General features: G+C 36.6%; 4 protein-coding genes and 4 non-coding genes across 8 annotated transcripts; 3 read left to right on the top strand and 5 right to left on the bottom strand.

Annotated features, from left to right (window-relative positions):
* The first annotated feature begins 3,120 nt into the window (after window positions 1-3,120).
* Window positions 3,121-4,987, top strand: LOC118474853 (ATP synthase subunit a, chloroplastic). Its single transcript, XM_035963792.1, has one exon. The coding sequence runs from the start codon at window positions 3,181-3,183 to the stop codon at window positions 3,922-3,924; it is 744 nt and encodes a 247-aa protein (XP_035819685.1). The 5' UTR covers window positions 3,121-3,180; the 3' UTR covers window positions 3,925-4,987.
* Window positions 4,988-8,581: 3,594 nt separating this feature from the next.
* TRNAR-UCU (transfer RNA arginine (anticodon UCU)) lies at window positions 8,582-8,653 on the bottom strand. The gene has a single exon. It is a non-coding gene; the product is annotated as a tRNA-Arg (tRNA).
* A 594-nt stretch (window positions 8,654-9,247) lies between these two features.
* LOC118474848 (photosystem I P700 chlorophyll a apoprotein A2) lies at window positions 9,248-11,702 on the bottom strand. The gene has a single exon (XM_035963786.1). The coding sequence runs from the start codon at window positions 11,673-11,675 to the stop codon at window positions 9,471-9,473; it is 2,205 nt and encodes a 734-aa protein (XP_035819679.1). The 5' UTR covers window positions 11,676-11,702; the 3' UTR covers window positions 9,248-9,470.
* Window positions 9,248-18,287, bottom strand: LOC118474849 (photosystem I P700 chlorophyll a apoprotein A1). The gene has a single exon (XM_035963787.1). The coding sequence runs from the start codon at window positions 13,952-13,954 to the stop codon at window positions 12,089-12,091; it is 1,866 nt and encodes a 621-aa protein (XP_035819680.1). The 5' UTR covers window positions 13,955-18,287; the 3' UTR covers window positions 9,248-12,088.
* Window positions 13,266-16,562, bottom strand: LOC118474854 (photosystem I assembly protein Ycf3). Its single transcript, XM_035963793.1, has 3 exons — window positions 16,418-16,562; window positions 15,452-15,681; window positions 13,266-14,720 (listed from the first exon to the last, which is right to left on the bottom strand). Exons 1-3 carry the CDS (start codon window positions 16,539-16,541, stop codon window positions 14,562-14,564), a joined length of 513 nt encoding a protein of 170 aa, XP_035819686.1. The 5' UTR covers window positions 16,542-16,562; the 3' UTR covers window positions 13,266-14,561.
* On the top strand, window positions 17,136-17,222 carry TRNAS-GGA (transfer RNA serine (anticodon GGA)). Its single transcript has one exon. It is a non-coding gene; the product is annotated as a tRNA-Ser (tRNA).
* A 139-nt stretch (window positions 18,288-18,426) lies between the features above and the next one.
* TRNAT-UGU (transfer RNA threonine (anticodon UGU)) lies at window positions 18,427-18,499 on the bottom strand. Its single transcript has one exon. It is a non-coding gene; the product is annotated as a tRNA-Thr (tRNA).
* Window positions 18,500-20,215: 1,716 nt separating this feature from the next.
* Window positions 20,216-20,288, top strand: TRNAF-GAA (transfer RNA phenylalanine (anticodon GAA)). Its single transcript has one exon. It is a non-coding gene; the product is annotated as a tRNA-Phe (tRNA).
* The last annotated feature ends 807 nt before the right edge of the window (window positions 20,289-21,095 follow it).

Raw genomic sequence — 21,095 nt, 5'->3', positions numbered from 1 at the left:
GCAGTTTATACCACCAGAAAGAGAAAAAAAAGATTCTAAGGAATCAAAAAAAAAGGAAAAATTGGGTTTATGTTCAACGGAAAAAATTTCTCAAAAGCAAGGAAAAGTATTTTGTTTCGGTTCGACCTGCAGTCGCATATGAAATGGACGAAGGGATAAATTTAGCAACACTTTTCCCGCAGGATCTCCTGCAAGAAGAGGATAATCTCCAACTTCGACTTGTCAATTTTATTTCTCATGAAAATAGCAAGTTAACTCAAAGAATTTATCACACGAATAGTCAATTCGTTCGAACTTGCTTAGTAGTGAATTGGGAACAAGAAGAAAAAGAGGGAGCTCGTGCTTCTCTTGTTGAGGTAAAAACAAATGATCTAATTCGCGATTTCCTAAGAATTGAGTTAGTCAAGTCTACTATTTTGTATACACGAAGAAGGTATGATAGGACAAGTGTAGGATTGATTCCCAATAATAGGTTAGATCGCAACAATACCAATTCCTTTTATTCCAAGGCGAAGATTCAATCACTTAGCCAACATCAAGAAGTTATTGGCACCTTGTTGAATCGAAATAAAGAATATCCATCTTTGATGATTTTGTTGGCATCCAACTGTTCTCGAATTGGTTTATTCAAGAATTCTAAATATCCCAATGCGGTAAAAGAATCGAATCCTAGAATTCCTATTCGAGATATTTTTGGGCTCTTAGGCGTTATTGTACCTAGTATATCGAATTTTTCTTCATCTTACTATTTATTAACGCATAATCAGATCTTGTTAAAAAAATACTTGTTCCTTGACAATTTGAAACAAACCTTACAAGTACTTCAAGGACTTAAATACTCTTTAATAGACGAAAATAAAAGGATTTCGAATTTTGACAGTAACATCATGTTGGAGCCATTCCATTTGAATTGGCACTTTCTCCATCATGACTCATGGGAAGAGACATTGGCAATAATTCACCTTGGACAATTTATTTGTGAAAATTTATGTCTATTTAAATTACACATAAAAAAATCTGGTCAAATTTTCATTGTTAATATGGACTCCTTTGTTCTAAGAGCAGCTAAGCCTTATTTGGCCACTATAGGAGCAACTGTTCATGGTCATTATGGAAAAATCCTTTACAAAGGAGATAGGTTAGTTACGTTTATATATGAAAAATCGAGATCCAGTGATATAACGCAAGGTCTTCCAAAAGTAGAACAAATCTTCGAAGCGCGTTCAATTGATTCACTATCGCCGAATCTCGAAAGGAGAATTGAGGATTGGAATGAACGTATACCAAGAATTCTTGGGGTTCCCTGGGGATTCTTGATTGGAGCTGAGCTAACCATAGCCCAAAGTCGTATCTCTTTGGTTAATAAGATCCAAAAGGTTTATCGATCCCAAGGGGTACAGATCCATAATAGACATATAGAGATTATTATACGCCAAGTAACATCAAAAGTAAGGGTTTCCGAAGATGGAATGTCTAATGTTTTTTTACCTGGGGAATTAATAGGACTATTGCGAGCGGAACGAGCAGGGCGGGCTTTAGATGAATCGATCTATTATCGGGCAATCTTATTGGGAATAACAAGGGCTTCCCTGAATACCCAAAGTTTCATATCTGAAGCAAGTTTTCAAGAAACTGCTCGAGTTTTAGCAAAAGCTGCCCTACGAGGTCGTATTGATTGGTTGAAAGGTCTGAAAGAAAACGTAGTTCTGGGGGGGATTATACCTGTTGGTACCGGATTCCAAAAATTTGTGCATCGTTCCCCACAAGACAAGAACCTTTATTTAGAAATTCAAAAAAAAAATCTATTCGCGTCGGAAATGAGAGATATTTTGTTTCTCCATACAGAATTAGTTTCTTCTGATTCTGACGTAACAAACAATTTCTATGAAACATCAGAGACCCCGTTTACCCCTATTTATACGATTTAAGTATACATAAAGCAATTTTTTTTACTTTAATTTAAACTATACTTTTGACCTTAGAATGCTAACAGGTCTGATTTTCGATTTTGTACTTAAATTTAAATTGTATTTTAATAAGTAAAAGAAGTCAGTTAATTCATTAAGGCTATGTTTATACCGTGTATCAATGGTCAAGAAGGTTCCATTGGAACAATTATTATTTATTTCAAGCTATTTCGGCTCTTTCTTAATCTTCAAAAAGAAATGAATTCCGTAATGGTAACACGAAAAAAGAAAAAAAAAGGAAGTGTGGAAAAAATGACAAGAAGATATTGGAACATCAATTTGAAAGAGATGATAGAAGCGGGAGTTCATTTTGGTCATGGTATTAAGAAATGGAATCCCAAAATGGCCCCTTACATCTCGGCAAAGCGTAAAGGTACTCATATTACAAATCTTGCTAGAACAGCTCGTTTTTTATCAGAAGCTTGTGATTTAGTTTTTGATGCAGCAAGTCAGGGAAAAAGCTTCTTAATTGTTGGTACCAAAAAAAGAGCAGCGGATTTAGTAGCATCAGCTGCAATAAGGTCTCGTTGTCATTATGTTAATAAAAAGTGGTTCAGCGGTATGTTAACGAATTGGTCGATTACCAAAACTAGACTTTCTCAATTTAGAGACTTAAGAGCAGAAGAAAAAATGGGAAAATTCCACCATCTCCCAAAAAGAGATGCGGCAATCTTAAAGAGAAAATTATCTACCTTGCAAAGATATCTCGGCGGGATCAAATATATGACGAGGTTGCCTGACATTGTGATCGTCCTTGATCAGCAAAAAGAGTATATAGCTCTTCAGGAATGTGCCATTTTGGGGATTCCTACTATTTCTTTAGTCGATACAAATTGTGACCCAGATCTTGCGAATATATCGATTCCTGCCAACGATGACACTATGACTTCAATTCGATTAATTCTTAACAAATTAGTATTTGCAATTTCTGAGGGCCGTTCTCTCTATATAAGAAATCGTTGATTAAGAAGAATAGTGAATTCTTGAGCAACTGCGTAGATTTATAGGATTAATTACTATTCTTTTTTGTTTTGCATAGATAAAAGAAGGGAAATATTGATATATATTAGAGGGTATTGATATATATTATGATCTGATGTGATTTCTTGGTATATTAAATATAAGATTAATACTTCAAGTTGCTGAGTTGAGAAAGAGATGCTTGAATCAAAAGAATTCCTTTTTTGAAGTTCAATTTTTATCAGAGGACAATATGAATATTACACCATGTTCCATTAAAACACTCAAGGGGTTATATGATATATCGGGTGTAGAAGTAGGGCAACACTTCTATTGGCAAATAGGAGGTTTCCAAATTCATGCCCAAGTACTCATCACTTCTTGGGTCGTAATTACTATTTTGCTAGGTTCAGTTATCATAGCTGTTCGGAATCCACAAACCATCCCGACCGATGGTCAGAATTTCTTCGAATATGTCCTTGAGTTTATTCGAGACTTGAGCAAAACTCAGATTGGAGAAGAATATGGTCCCTGGGTTCCCTTTATTGGAACTATGTTCCTTTTTATTTTTGTTTCGAATTGGTCAGGTGCTCTTTTACCTTGGAAAATTATAGAGTTACCCCATGGGGAATTAGCAGCGCCCACGAATGATATAAATACTACTGTTGCTTTAGCTTTACTAACATCAGCGGCATATTTTTATGCGGGTCTTAGCAAAAAAGGATTGAGTTATTTCGAAAAATATATTAAACCAACCCCAATCCTTTTACCTATTAACATCCTAGAAGATTTCACAAAACCATTATCACTTAGTTTTCGACTTTTCGGAAATATATTGGCGGATGAATTAGTCGTTGTTGTTCTTGTTTCTTTAGTCCCCTTAGTAGTCCCTATACCGGTCATGTTTCTTGGATTATTTACAAGCGGTATTCAAGCTCTTATTTTTGCAACGTTAGCCGCAGCCTATATAGGTGAATCCATGGAAGGTCATCATTGAATTAACTAGTTTTTGAAATAGTCTTTCTTTTTTTAGCTTAGCCCAATTCATGCATGATTCCGGATAATCCTCTTAGTTGGAAAACTAAATAGTTCGAAAGGCGTATGAATATACAACCTAGAGTTGTAGGAGAGAGAATAGACTATATTATGGAAGAGGTAAAGTATATATGCATTCAGGGGGGCCAAGTCAGGTTAGATCTATATCTTTAATGCCTATAAGACAGTCATCTTTTGTGTGGCTTTCTAAAGAATGATTTTAGAATCGGATTCAATAGAAAATGAGAAAATAGGCAAACAAAATAGAAGAAACAAATGTATATGGGATTTTTTTTTCCTAAGTTAGATTCATTATCTAATCCGATATATAGAATTCCCTTCTATATGGAACTGGATTCCATATCTAGTTCTATGCAGCATATTGTTATCAATTGTATATCTTGATTTGATTCCTATTGGATTTGGATTAGTTCGATTTCAATAGGGGTTCTTCCTGTATTTCGTCTTTTATTATGTTAGATGAAGGGGAAAAAATGGGAACTCAAAGATATCGAAGAGTAAAAAAAAGGATGGAATAAAAGAGTGATTGGTTGAAAAGAAAGAGAAATAGAATAATGAGAATCATATGGATTTACACAAACCTCTAATGATTAGAAACTAAAAACGAGATCTCGAAGTAATTCGAACGATTTCGATTATCATTTATTTGTACTTATTAGTTACTTCTACCCGATAGAGCTTAGAAGTTGGAAGTAATAATTTCTTGGTTGATTGTATCCTTAACCATTTCTTTTTTTTTGACACGAGGAACTCATCATGAATCCACTAATTGCTGCTGCTTCCGTTATTGCTGCTGGATTGGCCGTAGGGCTTGCTTCTATTGGGCCCGGAGTTGGTCAAGGTACTGCTGCAGGACAAGCTGTAGAAGGTATTGCGAGACAGCCAGAAGCAGAAGGTAAAATAAGAGGTACTTTATTGCTTAGTCTAGCTTTTATGGAAGCTTTAACAATTTATGGACTGGTTGTGGCACTAGCGCTTTTATTTGCGAACCCTTTTGTTTAATCCTAAAAAAGAAAATGAGTCCTTTAGATTAGATACTTTTTTCTTTTTTTAGTACATTGGCATTTGCTTATGTAATTCTAAGTATATCAATACTTTACTTTACTCCTATTTATTATATTATTTCTTTTTTATATTATTCCGGAAATTTTGTATTTATCGGGACAGACAATACCCTAGGAACCCCAAGAAGGGCTGATTTGAGCATGATCAATTTAGAGGATATGCTCGCCCTCTTCCTTCCCGTCCTTAGTTTAGGACAGTGGAAAGTATTTTTCCTTTTATTTTAGGAATTTTGGGAACATTTCAACAAAGGAGATCTTTCACAGGTCAAACGAGACCTAAGACTTAATCTAAAAGAAATTATTAGATTGAATCTATTTGCATTAAAAAAACCGATCAAAAAAGGACGAGCGAAGTAAGTAATCGAAAAACTTTCTTCTTTGTTCGTCCTATCTATAAGAGGAGAGCATATGAAAAATGTAACCCATTCTTTTGTTTTTTTAGCTCACTGGCCATTCGCTGGGAGTTTCGGGCTTAATACCGATATTTTAGCAACAAATCTAATAAATCTAACTGTAGTGGTTGGTGTATTGATTTTTTTTGGAAAGGGAGTGTGTGCGAGTTGTCTATTTCAAGAATAGATTGGATCTATCCGGCTGCACTTTAGAATATTTTTAGTATTTTTTTTAAAAAGAAAAGGTGCACGATCTCGACGAATTACTTCTGAATAACTTCAGAAATCATATGGAAGAACCATAGCATTTCGCGATTCATTGGTAAATTTACTTTGATTCTCTATAGACCAATAATGTGAGACCATTAACACGGTTAAAGCTAAACTGCTTGAAGTCCGGGCAAAAAGGGGTACTCTTTCTACAACTACATTAGTATTAGTCTCGAAATGCTTTAAACGGGAAATAGCTAGTGTAGAATTTATCTGATATAGAACACTCATATCGATAAAATAGTTTGAACTATTTACTAGAAGGGCACGCAGCCCTTTTTCCAATGCCAAATCGACGACCTATGTATAAAAAAAAGAGAAATTTTTTGGATTTGAAGAAAAAATAAAAGGAATTCTATCAATTTTTATTTTCCATTTATTTAGTTAGTTTTTCTTAATGAAATTGAAATTATTAACTAACAGAGCAAACACAAATAAAGAAACAACTTTGCTGACCATGATAGATTTTTATCTAGTTGGAAGAGTCCTCTTAATATTCATCTAGTCTTATATAAGTTTGGGTATATAGAAATACAAACAGAAAAGAGAGGATAGAGGATAGGCTCATTACATAAAAAAAAGATATGGAAATAGCCATAATACATAACAAAAAAGAAAAAAAGGAGCGGGAGAGCCAAATGAATCGAAAGATTCATGTTTGGTTCGGGAAGAGATCATAAAAATTGTAAACTTAATAGCAAGATAATCTACTTTCATTAAAAGATTTATTAGATAATCGAAAACAGAGGATTTTAAGTACTATTCGAAATTCGGAAGAATTGCGTAAAGGGACCCTTGAACAACTCGAAAAAGCTCGTATTCGATTACAGAAAGTCGAACTGGAAGCAGATGAGTATCGAATGAATGGATACTCTGAAATAGAACGAGAAAAAGAAAATTTGATTAATGCTACTTCTATTAGTTTGGAACAATTAGAAAAGTCTAAAAACGAAACCCTTTATTTTGAAAAACAAAGGGCGATGAATCAGGTCCGACAACGGGTTTTCCAACAAGCTGTACAAGGAGCTCTAGGAACTCTGAATAGTTGTTTGAATACCGAGTTACATTTCCGTACGATTCGTGCTAATATTGGCATTCTCGGGGCCATAGAATGGAAGAGATAATTCAATTTATTAGGTTTTGAACTTCTACTTTTGTTTAGAATTTAGGCATTATTTTTCCCTTGCTTCCAAAAAAAAAAAAATTAAAGAAACACTAATGGCAACCCTTCGAGTCGACGAAATTAATAAAATTCTCCGCGAACGTATTGAACAATATAATAGGAAAGTAGGGATTGAGAATATCGGTCGCGTAGTGCAAGTGGGGGATGGGATTGCTCGTATTATAGGTCTTGGTGAAATAATGTCAGGTGAATTAGTCGAATTTGCAGAAGGGACGAGAGGTATTGCTCTGAATTTGGAATCTAAAAATGTTGGGATTGTATTAATGGGCGATGGGTTGATGATACAAGAGGGAAGTTTTGTAAAAGCAACAGGAAGAATTGCTCAGATACCCGTGAGCGAGGCTTACTTGGGTCGTGTTATAAATGCTCTCGCTAAACCTATTGATGGGAGAGGCGAAATTGTCGCTTCAGAATCTCGCTTAATTGAATCTCCTGCTCCGGGTATAATTTCTAGGCGTTCCGTATATGAACCCCTTCAAACAGGGCTTATTGCTATCGATTCGATGATCCCCATAGGGCGCGGTCAGCGAGAGTTAATTATTGGGGACAGACAGACTGGCAAAACAGCAGTAGCCACAGATACAATTCTCAATCAAAAAGGTCAAGATGTAATATGTGTTTATGTAGCTATCGGTCAAAGAGCATCCTCCGTGGCTCAAGTAGTAACTACTTTCCACGAAGAGGGGGCCATGGAATACACTATTGTAGTAGCTGAAATGGCGGATTCACCCGCTACATTACAATATCTCGCTCCTTATACGGGAGCAGCCCTGGCTGAGTATTTTATGTACCGCGAACGGCATACCTTAATAATTTATGATGATCTCTCCAAACAGGCACAAGCTTATCGCCAAATGTCCCTTCTATTAAGAAGACCTCCCGGCCGCGAAGCTTATCCAGGGGATGTTTTTTATTTGCATTCACGCCTTTTAGAAAGAGCCGCTAAATTAAATTCTCTTTTAGGCGAAGGGAGTATGACCGCTTTACCAATAGTGGAGACTCAATCTGGAGACGTTTCCGCCTATATTCCTACTAATGTAATTTCAATTACAGATGGACAAATATTCTTATCCGCGGATCTATTCAATGCCGGAATTCGACCTGCTATTAATGTGGGTATTTCAGTTTCCAGAGTAGGATCCGCAGCTCAAATTAAAGCCATGAAACAAGTAGCTGGCAAATCAAAATTGGAACTAGCTCAATTCGCAGAATTACAAGCCTTTGCACAATTCGCCTCCGCTCTGGATAAAACAAGTCAGAATCAATTGGCAAGGGGTCGACGATTACGGGAATTGCTTAAACAATCCCAATCAAACCCTCTCCCAGTGGAAGAGCAGGTAGCTACTATTTATACCGGAACGAGAGGATATCTTGATTCGTTAGAAATTGAACAGGTAAAGAAATTTCTGGATGAGTTACGTAAACACCTAAAAGATACTAAACCTCAATTCCAAGAAATTATATCTTCTAGTAAGACATTCACCGAGCAAGCAGAAACCCTTTTGAAGGAAGCTATTCAGGAACAGCTTGAACGGTTTTCCCTTCAGGAACAAACATAAATATAGCATGTCTACTCTTATTAGTATAACTCGTGTTAGTAGAAGAGGAATCAAAGATTTTTCATTTGAATCATGCAAAATTTTTTTTCGTTTTTAGTATAGTTATTTAAAGAATAGATAGAAAAAAGATTGCGTCCAATAGGATTTGAACCTATACCAAAGGTTTAGAAGACCTCTGTCCTATCCATTAGACAATGGACGCTTCTCTTTCTTATTTTATTCTTTCTTTTTTATTTCAGAGAAATAATAAAAAACTGTTAGACCGAAACTCTTTTAGGAAAGAAAAACAAATCCATATACCATATACAAATGGATGATACATATATCATAAAGAAGGAATATGGAGCAGGTAGTCAGTATCGAACCCGTAACCCCAAGGTTATGAGCTTTGTGAGCTACCAAACTGCTCCACCTTCTTAGCGGGAAACTAGTGGGTTGGATAGGCCCCTCTACCATATCTATACAAATAGAATAGTCCATTTATACAGAATGGTAAAGAGGGCTCTTCTACGATCATCAATTCGAGAAAACCATACAAATATGAAAGAAAGGGTATTTTATCCTTACCAACTGGATCTTGTTGCACCCGGTAACAAACATGCATAAACCATTTCTCGAAGTATGTGTCCGGATAGCCCAAAGTCTCGATAGTTAGCTCTAGGTCTTCCGGTTAAAAAACAACGTCGATGAAGGCGTGTAGGTGCACTATTACGTGGTAGGGATTGCAATTTTTCTTGCATTTTTGTTTTTTCGCTCAAACTCAAAGGGGAAACTTTGCTTCTTATCTTTTTTTTTGAGGATCGACGAATCAAATGATATTTTTGTTCTAATTTCTGCCGCTTCTTCTCCCTCTGAATCAAACTTTTTTTTGCCATAATGTGCCGTTCCTATTATTACCAAGTATATGGTTCTAATCCTAGATAGAAAAATAAATAGCAAAAATCTAAAAAGGCGGATCCTCCCTCTCCATCAAGAGTAATGAACTGGGTTCTGATACAGTACAAAAAAAAATAACTAAATTAACCAAACTTGCCTGATGTTGAGGCAATCAAGAAAGCTGCATAAGTGAATATATAACCCACGGAAAAGTGGGCTAATCCGACCAATCTTGCTTGCACAATGGAAAGAGCCACGGGCTTATCTCTCCAGCGAATTAAATTAGCCAAAGGTGTCCGTTCATGAGCCCATGCTAAAGTCTCAATTAATTCCTGCCAATATCCACGCCAGGAAATTAAGAACATAAATCCTGTAGCCCAAACAAGATGTCCAAATAAGAACATCCAAGCCCATACTGATAAACTATTCATCCCAAAAGGATTATATCCATTAATAAGTTGTGAAGAGTTTAACCATAGGTAATCTCTTAACCATCCCATCAAATAAGTGGAGGATTCATTAAATTGTGAAACGTTGCCCTGCCATAATGTAATGTGTTTCCAATGCCAATAAAAAGTAACCCATCCAATGGTATTTAACATCCAGAAAACTGCCAAATAAAACGCGTCCCAAGCAGAAATATCACAAGTACCGCCGCGCCCTGGGCCGTCGCAAGGAAAACTATACCCGAAATCCTTTTTATCCGGCATTAATTTGGAACCGCGTGCATCTAAAGCACCCTTTACTAAAATCAATGTAGTTGTATGCAAACCTAGAGCAATAGCATGATGAACCAAGAAATCCCCAGGTCCTATTGTTAAGAAAAGCGAATTACTATTCTCATTAACAGCATTCAACCATCCGGGCAACCATATGTTTCGACCTGCATTGAAAGCGGGGCCATTCGTTGAAGATAAGAGTATATCGAACCCATATGTCGTCTTACCATGAGCAGATTGTATCCATTGGGCAAATATAGGTTCAATCAAGATTTGCTTTTCTGGAGTACCAAAAGCAAGCATAACGTCGTTATGAACATAAAGGCCCAAGGTATGGAATCCTAGGAAGAGGCTAGCCCAACTTAAATGAGATATGATAGCTTCCTTATGGTCTAACATTCTTGCCAATACATTATCTTCATTCTGTTCCGGATTGTAATCCCTAATGAAAAAAATAGCTCCATGAGCAAAAGCCCCTGTCATGATGAACCCTGCAATGTATTGGTGATGAGTATATAAAGCAGCTTGAGTAGTAAAGTCTTGTGCTATGAATGCATAAGCAGGTAAAGAGTACATATGTTGAGCTACTAAGGAAGTAATAACCCCTAAGGAAGCTAGAGCAAGGCCTAATTGAAAATGAATCGAATTATTGATTGTATCATAAAGGCCTTTATGCCCACGTCCTAATCGACCCCCCGGAGGAGTATGTGCTTCTAAAAGATCTTTGATACTGTGCCCAATTCCGAAGTTAGTTCGATACATATGACCGGCAATGAGAAAAATAAATGCAATAGCTAAATGATGATGAGCAATATCGGTCAGCCACAAACTTTGTGTTTGTGGATGGAATCCCCCAAGAAGGGTCAGAATGGCAGTTCCCGCTCCTTGAGTGGTACCAAATAAATGATTACTCGAATCAGGATTTTGGGCATAAAGATTCCACTGACCCGTCAGAAGGGGACCCAACCCCTGGGGATAGGGTAATACATCTAAGAAATTATTCCATCGAACGTACTCCCCCCTGGATCCGGGAATAGCAACATGAACTAAATGTCCTGTCCAAGCCAAAGAACTTACTCCGAAAAGTCCTGACAAATGATGATTCAGACGAGATTCGGCGTTTTTGAACCACGAAAGGCTTGGCTTCCATTTGGGTTGTAGATGTAACCAACCCCCTATTAAGGATAGCGTAGAAAGAAATAATAGAAAAAGAGCTCCAGTATAAAGATCTTCATTGGTGCGCAATCCAATTGTATACCACCACTGATAAACCCCAGAATAAGCGATATTCACTGGACCGGCAGCACCTCCTCGAGTAAAGGCTTCCACAGCGGGTTGCCCAAAATGAGGATCCCAAATGGCATGAGCAATAGGTCTTACGTGTAAAGGATCCTGTATCCATGATTCAAAATTTCCTTGCCAAGCTACATGAAACAGATTTCCGGACGTCCATAGAAAGATTATTGCTAACTGCCCAAAGTGAGAAGCAAAAATGTTCTGATAAAGACGTTCCTCAGTAATATCATCATGACTTTCGAAATCATGTGCGGTAGCAATACCAAACCAAATACGACGAGTAGTGGGGTCCTGAGCTAAGCCTTGGCTAAACCTGGGAAATCTTAATTCCATAATGCCTTTCAAATCCTCCTAGCCACTATCCTACTGCAATAATTCTCGCTAAGAAGAATGCCCATGTTGTGGCAATTCCACCCAGAAGGTAATGGGTTACTCCTACAGCACGTCCTTGTATAATGCTCAAGGCTCTAGGCTGAGTAGCAGGAGCAACTTTTAATTTGTTATGAGCCCAAACGATAGATTCAATGAGTTCTTGCCAATAACCACGGCCGCTGAATAAAAACATTAAACTGAAAGCCCAGACAAAATGAGCGCCTAAGAAAAAAAGACCATATGCAGATAATGAAGAACCATAAGACTGAATTACTTGGGATGCCTGTGCCCACAAGAAATCTCGAAGCCAACCATTAATCGTAATGGAACTCTGCGCAAAGTTTCCCCCTGTGATATGAGTTACTATCCCTTGATCACTTATAGTACCCCAAACATCCGACTGCATTTTCCAACTGAAATGGAAAATGACTACCGAAATAGAATTGTACATCCAGAATAGACCTAAGAAAACATGATCCCAGGCGGATACTTGACATGTTCCCCCTCGCCCAGGTCCGGTCGCAAGGGAAGCGAAAGCCAAGATTTGCTTTATCAGGTATCAGACGGGAACTGCGAGCAAATAAAACACCTTTCAAAAGTATTAATACAGTCACATGGATGGTAAATGCGTGAATGTGATGGACTAAAAAATCTGCGGTTCCTAATGGAATAGGTAACAAAGCTACTTTGCCGCCTATAGCTACTAACTCGCCGCCTCCCCACGTTAAGCTGGTACTTGTTGTTGCACCAGGAGCTGTTACGCCAGGCGCGCCAGCATGGATATTTTGTATCCATTGAGCAAAGATGGGTTGTAATTGTATGGCGGTATCCGAAAACATATCTTGGGGACGGCCTAAAGCACTCATGGTATCATTATGAATGTACAAGCCAAAACTGTGAAAACCCAGAAATATACATACCCAGTTAAGGTGGGATATGATTGCATCGCGGTGTCTAAGGACGCGATCTAATAGATCGTTGTATCGAGTAGTTGGATCATAGTCTCTTACCATAAAAATGGCTGCATGTGCAGCAGCACCAACTATTAGAAATCCGCCAATCCACATGTGGTGTGTGAACAAGGAAAGTTGTGTACCGTAGTCAGTAGCTAGGTATGGATAGGGGGGCATAGAGTACATATGATGAGCTACAACAATAGTTGTAGAGCCTAGCATAGCTAGGTTAAGAGATAATTGAGCATGCCATGACGTTGTTAGGATTTCATAGAGACCTTTATGGCCTTGTCCTGTAAATGGGCCCTTATGAGCCTCCAAAATATCTTTAAGTCCATGACCAATACCCCAATTGGTCCTATACATATGACCAGCGATCAGGAAAAGAATAGCAATAGCTAAATGATGGTGTGCAATATCGCTCAACCATAGACCACCGGTTATTGGATCTAGTCCTCCGCGAAAACTAAGAAATTCCGCATATTTGGACCAATTCAAGGTGAAAAAAGGGGTTGCTCCTTCGGCAAAACTAGGATAAAGTTGAGCCAAAAGGTCGCGATTCAAGATAAATTCATGAGGAAGTGGTATCTCTTTAGGATCAACCCCAGCGTCGAGAAATTGGTTAATCGGTAAAGATACATGGATTTGGTGTCCCGCCCAAGAAAGAGACCCAAGTCCTAATAATCCCGCTAAGTGGTGATTCAACATGGATTCTACATCTTGGAACCAGGCCAATTTGGGAGCGGCTTTGTGATAATGGAACCAACCGGCAAAAAGCATTAACGATGCAAAAATCAATGCACCAATTGCGGTACAATAGAGTTGTAATTCACTAGTTATTCCGGATGCTCGCCAAATCTGAAAAAAACCAGAGGTTATTTGGATTCCTCGGAAACCCCCGCCTACATCACCATTCAAAATTTCTTGTCCTACTATTGGCCAAACTACCTGAGCACTGGGTCCAATGTGAGTAGGATCGCTTAGCCATGCTTCATAATTGGAAAAACGGGCACCGTGGAAGTACATGCCACTCAACCAAAGAAAGATAATGGAGAGTTGGCCGAAATGAGCACTAAAGACTTTTCGGGAGATCTCCTCCAAATCACCGGTATGACTATCGAAATCGTGAGCATCAGCATGTAGGTTCCAGATCCAAGTGGTAGTATCGGGGCCCTTAGCTATTGTTCTTGAGAAATGCCCGGGTCTGGCCCATTCCTCAAAAGATGTTTTTATAGGATCCCTATCCACAGCAATTTTAACTTCTGGTTCCGACGAACGAATAATCATTAAGTCCTCCTCTTTCCGGACAAGACATACAAAGAGACCCGCCAACTGTCTTTTTATTGAATCTTTTAAAGATAGATATTATGATTAGTCCTTTTCTTTACTATCTACCGTCCTTCTATTTTTTTTTTTTAGTTATTCACTGGAGCAATTATATATTGAAGTCAATCCGAGGCAAGTGTTCGGATCTATTATGACATAAGGATTAGGTGCCTAACGGACATTGGTTATTCTGGAAAATTATTTCCCGACATAACAAAAAAATCTTTTTTTACGTTTTAATTTAAGAAGCTGGTGTATTTTTTTTCTGAGGGTATAAGCCCCTATCTACATCTACTTTCCTTGAGTGAGCATAATATAGATTTTTTGATTCGATTCAAAATTCCAAGATAACTCATTAGAATTATTAATAAGACCGTCCTGATATATTAGGTAGGAATATTTAGATTGCCGATTTTTATGTACTTTATTACTTCTGTTCCAGAGCCTATCCCTATTGTTTATCCTTATGAAATATGATATAAAATTGAAGGTAGAAGAAAGGGATATAATGAAATTCTTGATTTGATTTTCAACCAAACCACCCTTTTTATGAAAATGGAGAGTGGTCTTATTCAAATTCAAAGCGCTTCGTAATCTTTAACCAGTTCTGTGCTTCAATATAATTTCCTGGAGTAAGCGCTATAGCTTGTTTCCAATACTCAGCAGCTTGATCAAACCAAGCTTCCGCAATTTCCGAATCGCCCTGTAGAATGGCCTGTTCTCCTCGGTTGGAATAGGCAGTTCCTTTCCCTAGAACCGTACTTGAGAGTTTCCTACCTCATACGGCTCAGAAATTGCTATCTTAATTTCCCCTATCTTAACTGAATTCGATTTCTCAAAAATCAATCCAATTTCTTCTTGGGTTAAGCAGAAGAAGTTAATTACCTAAGTTTCAAACCCTAATTTTGATCAATAATCAGTTTGATCTTTTCTCCCACCTTCAGAAGAATGAAGCATAGATAGACCTATATCCTTCGTTCGAATTTTCTGAAAGGTAACTATCTCGGTTTCGTTTCTTTCATATATGAAATTTCTATAGAATCCTGGAAAAAGACCTTTTTCCATAAGAAAGAAAAAAGAACTTACTATCTTTGGGATCTGATACTACACCGCTGCTTAATCCCTTAGTGGATCGGCTTTATTACATAAGCGGATTCCTAAATTTTGTCCCATATCGTGGTATAATGAAGCAGTTTTTTTTAGTTGTATCGACCCAGTCGCTCACTAATTGATCTTTACGGTGTTTTCTCTATCAATTTCAGCTTTATCCATAGAATAGTAGTATAGGCTCTACTTTCTTCCTATTTTGATTCTCGTGAAGTGTCCTTCCTTCCTACAGCTGATAGGGTAAAATCGTTGTTTTGACGATCCCTATGTAGAAAGCCCTCTTTTCTAGTATTCACTAGAAAATTTCCTCCTTTCTTTTTTTTCTTCTTTCTATAGTGGAGATAGTCGCACGTAATGACAGATCACGGCCATATTATTAAAAGCTTGCGGTAAGAAGGGGTTTCGTTCTAGCGCCCGGAAATAATATTCCAAAGCCTTTGTATGCTCTCCATTGCTTGTGTGTATAAGGCCTATGTTATATAGTATATAACTTCGATCATAGGGATCAATTTCTAGTCGCGTAGCTTCATAATAATTCTGCAAAGCTTCCGCATAATTTCCTTCGGATTGAGCCAACATCCGTTACGGTCGTTCATTCTATTCAAAAAATCTCCGTTCCAAAACCGTACATGAGGTTTTCATCTCATACGGCTTCTCCCTTCTATACATAGTACTAAGCGAAAAATCTATAGAATAAAAATCGAATTAGTCCCATCTCATTATGGACCGAAGGGGGCTGGTATTTTTCCAAGAAATCTCTAGCCAACCTTCCCCCAAGAGGTTTTTCTTAACACCAATGAATTATATTAATGCTAGAGGAAAACGATAGCTCCAAGAATTTCTTTGTTCTCAACGCCTCCTATTTAGAGGAATTAGCCACTTCAACGACCTTTGATGGTTATAAGGGTATCCAAAGTACAAACCTGATGGTTGTTTGTTATCCCAACCATTCTTCCCAACCCTGATACCAATCAGGAAAGGGCTAATTTCTAACAAAGTTTTTCTCTTGTTGATTCCTATTTCGTGGTGTAGTGCTTTTCTCCCCTATGCTGCCTATTGGTACTAGTAGAGTCGGATTGCCCTGTAATACAGAACCTATCCTGTAGGTGTAACCTTTCGCTCAATACTCAAATCTACAATTGAAGCATCTGAGGCCACATCAATCGAGGATACACGACAGAAGGAATTGTTAGTTCACCTCACCTTCCCCAAGCGCGGGTTTCCTTTACTAATTTTGTTCTCTCTATGCGAACCCTCTCTCTTTCTCGTAAGAATGAGATATAGGTAGGGCTAAAAAAAAAAAGAGTCAAATCGCACCATCTCTATAATAAGTAAATGCCCTTTTTTCCCCGGAGGTTGTCGGAATTATTTGCAATAAAATATTGGCTACAATCGAGGAGGTCTTATCAATGAAATTTCCATTTATACGGGATCTAGGCATAATTCCCAACCCATTCTATATAGAATTCTTTTCATTCTATCACAAAATAACATAAAAACAAAACATTCGATTCTTATAAATCGATCCATATGCTCTAAATGGATAAGAGAGATATGGATTTTCCGCTCAGCTCAAATTGTCTCCTTTTCCTTCTGTTTGGACAAGAAGAGAAGAGATATGAAATATTTGACTAAGACTGGATTTCATTCCACTTTCCTATTTCTCAACAACAACTTCCCTCATCAGCTATTTCGCGTTTTCAAAGTCATTAATTGCCCCATACCCCTTTTATATTTAGATTGTATGGCGTAATGTACCTTATGCAAATGGAATTCTAGGGTTCCTTTATTTTCTTATGGAATAAGAAGAATTCTTCCATTCTCTTTTTATTTTGGTTTTCCCCAAAGAAAAACTTTTCGAGGGAGCAGAATTCCTAGTAAAAAAATACAGGATCCTTCCACTTAGATGAAAAGGAATTTTTCCATCCAATCCAATAGAGCCATGGAATTCCCGAGCCGTTGTGGCTGTACCTGTACTGCAGGAATACGAAAACTCGCTATTCACTCAGTTTATTTTCCATAATAAGATTATGTAGGAGAGATGGCCGAGCGGTTCAAGGCGTAGCATTGGAACTGCTATGTAGACTTTTGTTTACCGAGGGTTCGAATCCCTCTCTTTCCGTTTCTCTTAATTCATCAATGTTAGCGATCACAATGTATCAAATTAAATAACAATTTATTCCAACAATAATACCTTTAATTAATAGAAATTCTCTATAGCAAATTACTGTGGTATGTAAAATACACATCGAGGAAATAACAAAAAAGAAAAAAGTATCCTAGGGTTAATCTATTTCTGCTAGGTGAACGGGAAAATACGAATTAAGAGCCTTAGGTCGATTTAGTTCGGGGAAAGGGGAAGGGGAAAAAAATTCTATGAACCTTTCCTTTTTTCGTTAAGTTCAAGTCTGGCGAGAATAATATTCTACAACTAACAACTCATTTATTTTGAGACCGACCCACTTCCTATCTAGAATTTTTTTTACTAGTCCTTTATATTGCAATGTGTCAACCGTCAAATGCTTTGGTAATTTGCCCGGATCGGATGAAGCAATATAATTTTGAACCAAACGTTTTGATCGTTGGTTATCCTTCGTAGTAATAATATCTCGGGGTTTGCAACGAAAGCTTGGTATATCAACTATACGACCATTAACTAAAATATGTCTATGGTTAACTAATTGTCGGGCCCCAGGAATGGTTGAAGCCATACCCAATCGAAAAAGGATATTATCCAAACGCATTTCAAGTAATTGTAGTAAAACCTGACCTGTGGATCTTTTTGCTTTTCCAGCGATATGTACATATCTAAGTAATTGTCGTTCTGTCAGACCATAATGAAAACGCAATTTCTGTTTTTCTTGAAGACGAATACGATATTGCTCTTTTTTCCCAGAATGGAATTTCTTTTTCTGATTACTTCCGGATTTAGGCGTTTTTCTAGTGAGTCCTGGTAAAGCTCCCAGACGGCGTATTTTTTTTAAACGAGGCCCTCGATAACGGGACATGAAGACTCCTTTTTTATTTTATTGAAATTTCATTTTACACAATAAATTTCGTTCTATTTACATTACAGAATACAGCGAAATTCAAACAGAATTAAACTAAAGGATAAACAGAGTAAAATCTACTAAAGTAACACAAAAAATGGAGTAACACAAAAAATGGAATTTCATCAACATCTGGATTTTTTGTTATATATTATTTATTTTTATGCTTTGTATCTAGCAAAATTGTAAGGTAAAACGACATAATAGACCCTGGATTCCCCATTTTATTCGGAGAAAAAGAGAAATTCTTGTTCATAGAACATCGATAGAAAAAAAAGCCGACTATCGGATTTGAACCGATGACCCTCGCATTACAAATGCGATGCTCTAACCTCTGAGCTAAGTGGGCTTACATAACAGAAATAGTGTAACAAATAAAAATATATATAGGGAATCTGTAAAATGTCAGATCTTAATTATTAATCTTAGTTATTAACTAGTTCTAAATTGGAAGTTCCACTTAGATAGAAAAAAAAAAATACTAGAATTTCATAAAGATAAAGTTAGCTTGATATGCTTAACTAAATGATATTCTTAAATAGGATTATAGAATTTATTGAACTTTCTTTTTATTTCTCTAATTCGCAAATGGATTTTTTTAATAGAATCTATTCCAAATTCTATATTGAATTTGATTTCAGATATTTTCAATTTGATATGGCTCGGAGGAATAATCTAATACATAGAAAAGAAGAAAAAGAAGAATATATATGAATAATATAATAAAGAGAAAATGCCAAGAGATTGGCATTTTCATTTGATCATTATATACATTTTTGAGATATTTTGTTTTTTTATTTGTTAATAATTTAAGGATAAATAGTTCACTAAGGAGAAGATAGAATCATAGCAAATGAAATTTCTAATTCAGTTTAGAAAAAAAGAATGAATATCAAGCGTTATAGTATGATTTGGAATACTCTAAAAAAGGAAGGAGGGAGGCGGGAGAGAGAAAAACTTTTGGATATATTCATTCCGATTGAATTGCAAATATATCAACGATAAAATCAATGCAATTCTGAATTGCAATAAGCGAGCGGGGTGTCTCAAATAGAGATGAGTTGCTAGACTACGTCGAATAATGAATTCAATGATTCAAAAAAAACTAAGAGATGGATTAAATTATACAAGGAATCCTGGTTTCAAAGAAAAGTAAAATGGGGATATGGCGAAATCGGTAGACGCTACGGACTTGATTGTATTGAGCCTTGGTATGGAAACCTGCTAAGTGGTAACTTCCAAATTCAGAGAAACCCTGGAATGAAAAATGGGCAATCCTGAGCCAAATCCCTTTTTTGAAAAACAAGTGGTTCTCAAACTAGAACCCAAAGGAAAAGGATAGGTGCAGAGACTCAATGGAAGCTGTTCTAACGAATCGAAGTAATAACGATTAATCACAGAACCCATATTATAATATAGGTTCTTTATTTTATTTTTAGAATGAAATTAGGAATGATTATGAAATAGAAAATTCATAATTTTTTTTTAGAATTATTGTGAATCTATTCCAATCAAATATTGAGTAATCAAATCCTTCAATTCATTGTTTTCGAGATCTTTTAATTTTTAAAAGTGGATTAATCGGACGAGGATAAAGAGAGAGTCCCATTCTACATGTCAATACTGACAACAATGAAATTTCTAGTAAAAGGAAAATCCGTCGACTTTATAAGTCGTGAGGGTTCAAGTCCCTCTATCCCCAAACCCTCTTTTATTCCCTAACCATAGTTGTTATCCTTTTTTTCTTTTATCAATGGGTTTAAGATTCACTAGCTTTCTCATTCTACTCTTTCACAAAGGAGTGCGACAAGAACTCAATGAATCTTATGCTATTCATTAAATAGATGATTTCTTTTTTATTTCTTTTTTATTTATTAGAGTAGAGTATCGGCAAGGAATCTCGATTATTAATTCGTTTTTTTTAAGTATTATTAAGTAAGCCATCCACAATGCATAGGACTACCCCTCCCCATTTCCTAATTTTGAATGGAATACTTTATTGATTTTTTAGTCCCTTTAATTGACATAGATGCAAATACTTTACTAAGATGATGCACAAGAAAGGGTCAGGATAGCTCAGTTGGTAGAGCAGAGGACTGAAAATCCTCGTGTCACCAGTTCAAATCTGGTTCCTGGCACAGAAAAAAAGGATCTACTGAATAGATATTGATACAAATATTTTGAGATGGATTGGGGTAAATATTTATTAAAAATCTACTTAGTCTTTAGTCTAGAGTAAGTAGATAAATCTCTAGAGTAAGTAGATAAATCTCTAAACACTTCTTTTTCTTTTAAAAAAAGGGTTTAAATCTCTGGTTCTTTATGGTATAGAAAGAGGTGAGATTAGGTGCCCTTTTCTTCATTTTGCATTTCTTATTAATTTTGTATACCGCTATTCCGAAGAATATATTTTTTTTTATTCTTGCTTATCCTACTTTCCCAGTTGTTCTAAGTAATATGCGCGGTACAAAGTTCGTGGTAGGAACTTCTTTGAGTCATTGTATTTTTCTGTTCATACGAAGGAAACAAATATGTGATTTTCCAAATTGGAAAATAGAAATGAAGCCCTTTTTGTTCAGTCTATCTGGACCTTTTTGTATAATAGGAATTAATTAGAATATTATATTCTAAGTATTTCGTTTCGTCTAGGAACAGAACGTCAAAATATTCCTTGACTTGAATAAAATCTGGAATTGTGTTGTATAAGTGAACATGAATTTATTATCACTCAATGAGCATCTTGTATTTCATAGAAATTGGGGGTTATATAGTCCTTACGTAAGGGCCAGCCTATCCAACTTTCAGGCATTAAGATACGTTTAAGACGTGGATGATTATCATAAGAAATTCCCACCATATCATAAGATTCGCGTTCTTGAAAATCGGCACTTCTCCAAACCCAGAAAACAGACGGGATTCTAGGATTATCCTTTTGGGCAAAGACT

Source organism: Zea mays, unplaced genomic scaffold (assembly GCF_902167145.1).
Source record: "Zea mays cultivar B73 unplaced genomic scaffold, Zm-B73-REFERENCE-NAM-5.0 scaffold_34, whole genome shotgun sequence".
NCBI classification, from domain to species: domain Eukaryota; kingdom Viridiplantae; phylum Streptophyta; class Magnoliopsida; order Poales; family Poaceae; genus Zea; species Zea mays.
Note: the sequence above shows the minus strand (reverse complement) of the source record. Positions and strands in the feature narration are given on the sequence as shown.

Coding starts and splice junctions, on each gene's coding strand:
- LOC118474853 (XM_035963792.1), top strand. CDS start 3,181: ATGAATATTACACCATGTTCCATTAAAACACTCAAGGGGTTATATGAT.
- LOC118474848 (XM_035963786.1), bottom strand. CDS start 11,675: ATGGAATTAAGATTTCCCAGGTTTAGCCAAGGCTTAGCTCAGGACCCC.
- LOC118474849 (XM_035963787.1), bottom strand. CDS start 13,954: ATGATTATTCGTTCGTCGGAACCAGAAGTTAAAATTGCTGTGGATAGG.
- LOC118474854 (XM_035963793.1), bottom strand. CDS start 16,541: ATGCCTAGATCCCGTATAAATGGAAATTTCATTGATAAGACCTCCTCG. Junction 15,682..16,417: donor ATTTACTTATTATAGAGATG/GTGCGATTTGAC, acceptor AACGACCGTAAC/GGATGTTGGCTCAATCCGAA. Junction 14,721..15,451: donor TGGCCGTGATCTGTCATTAC/GTGCGACTATCT, acceptor GCCTATTCCAAC/CGAGGAGAACAGGCCATTCT.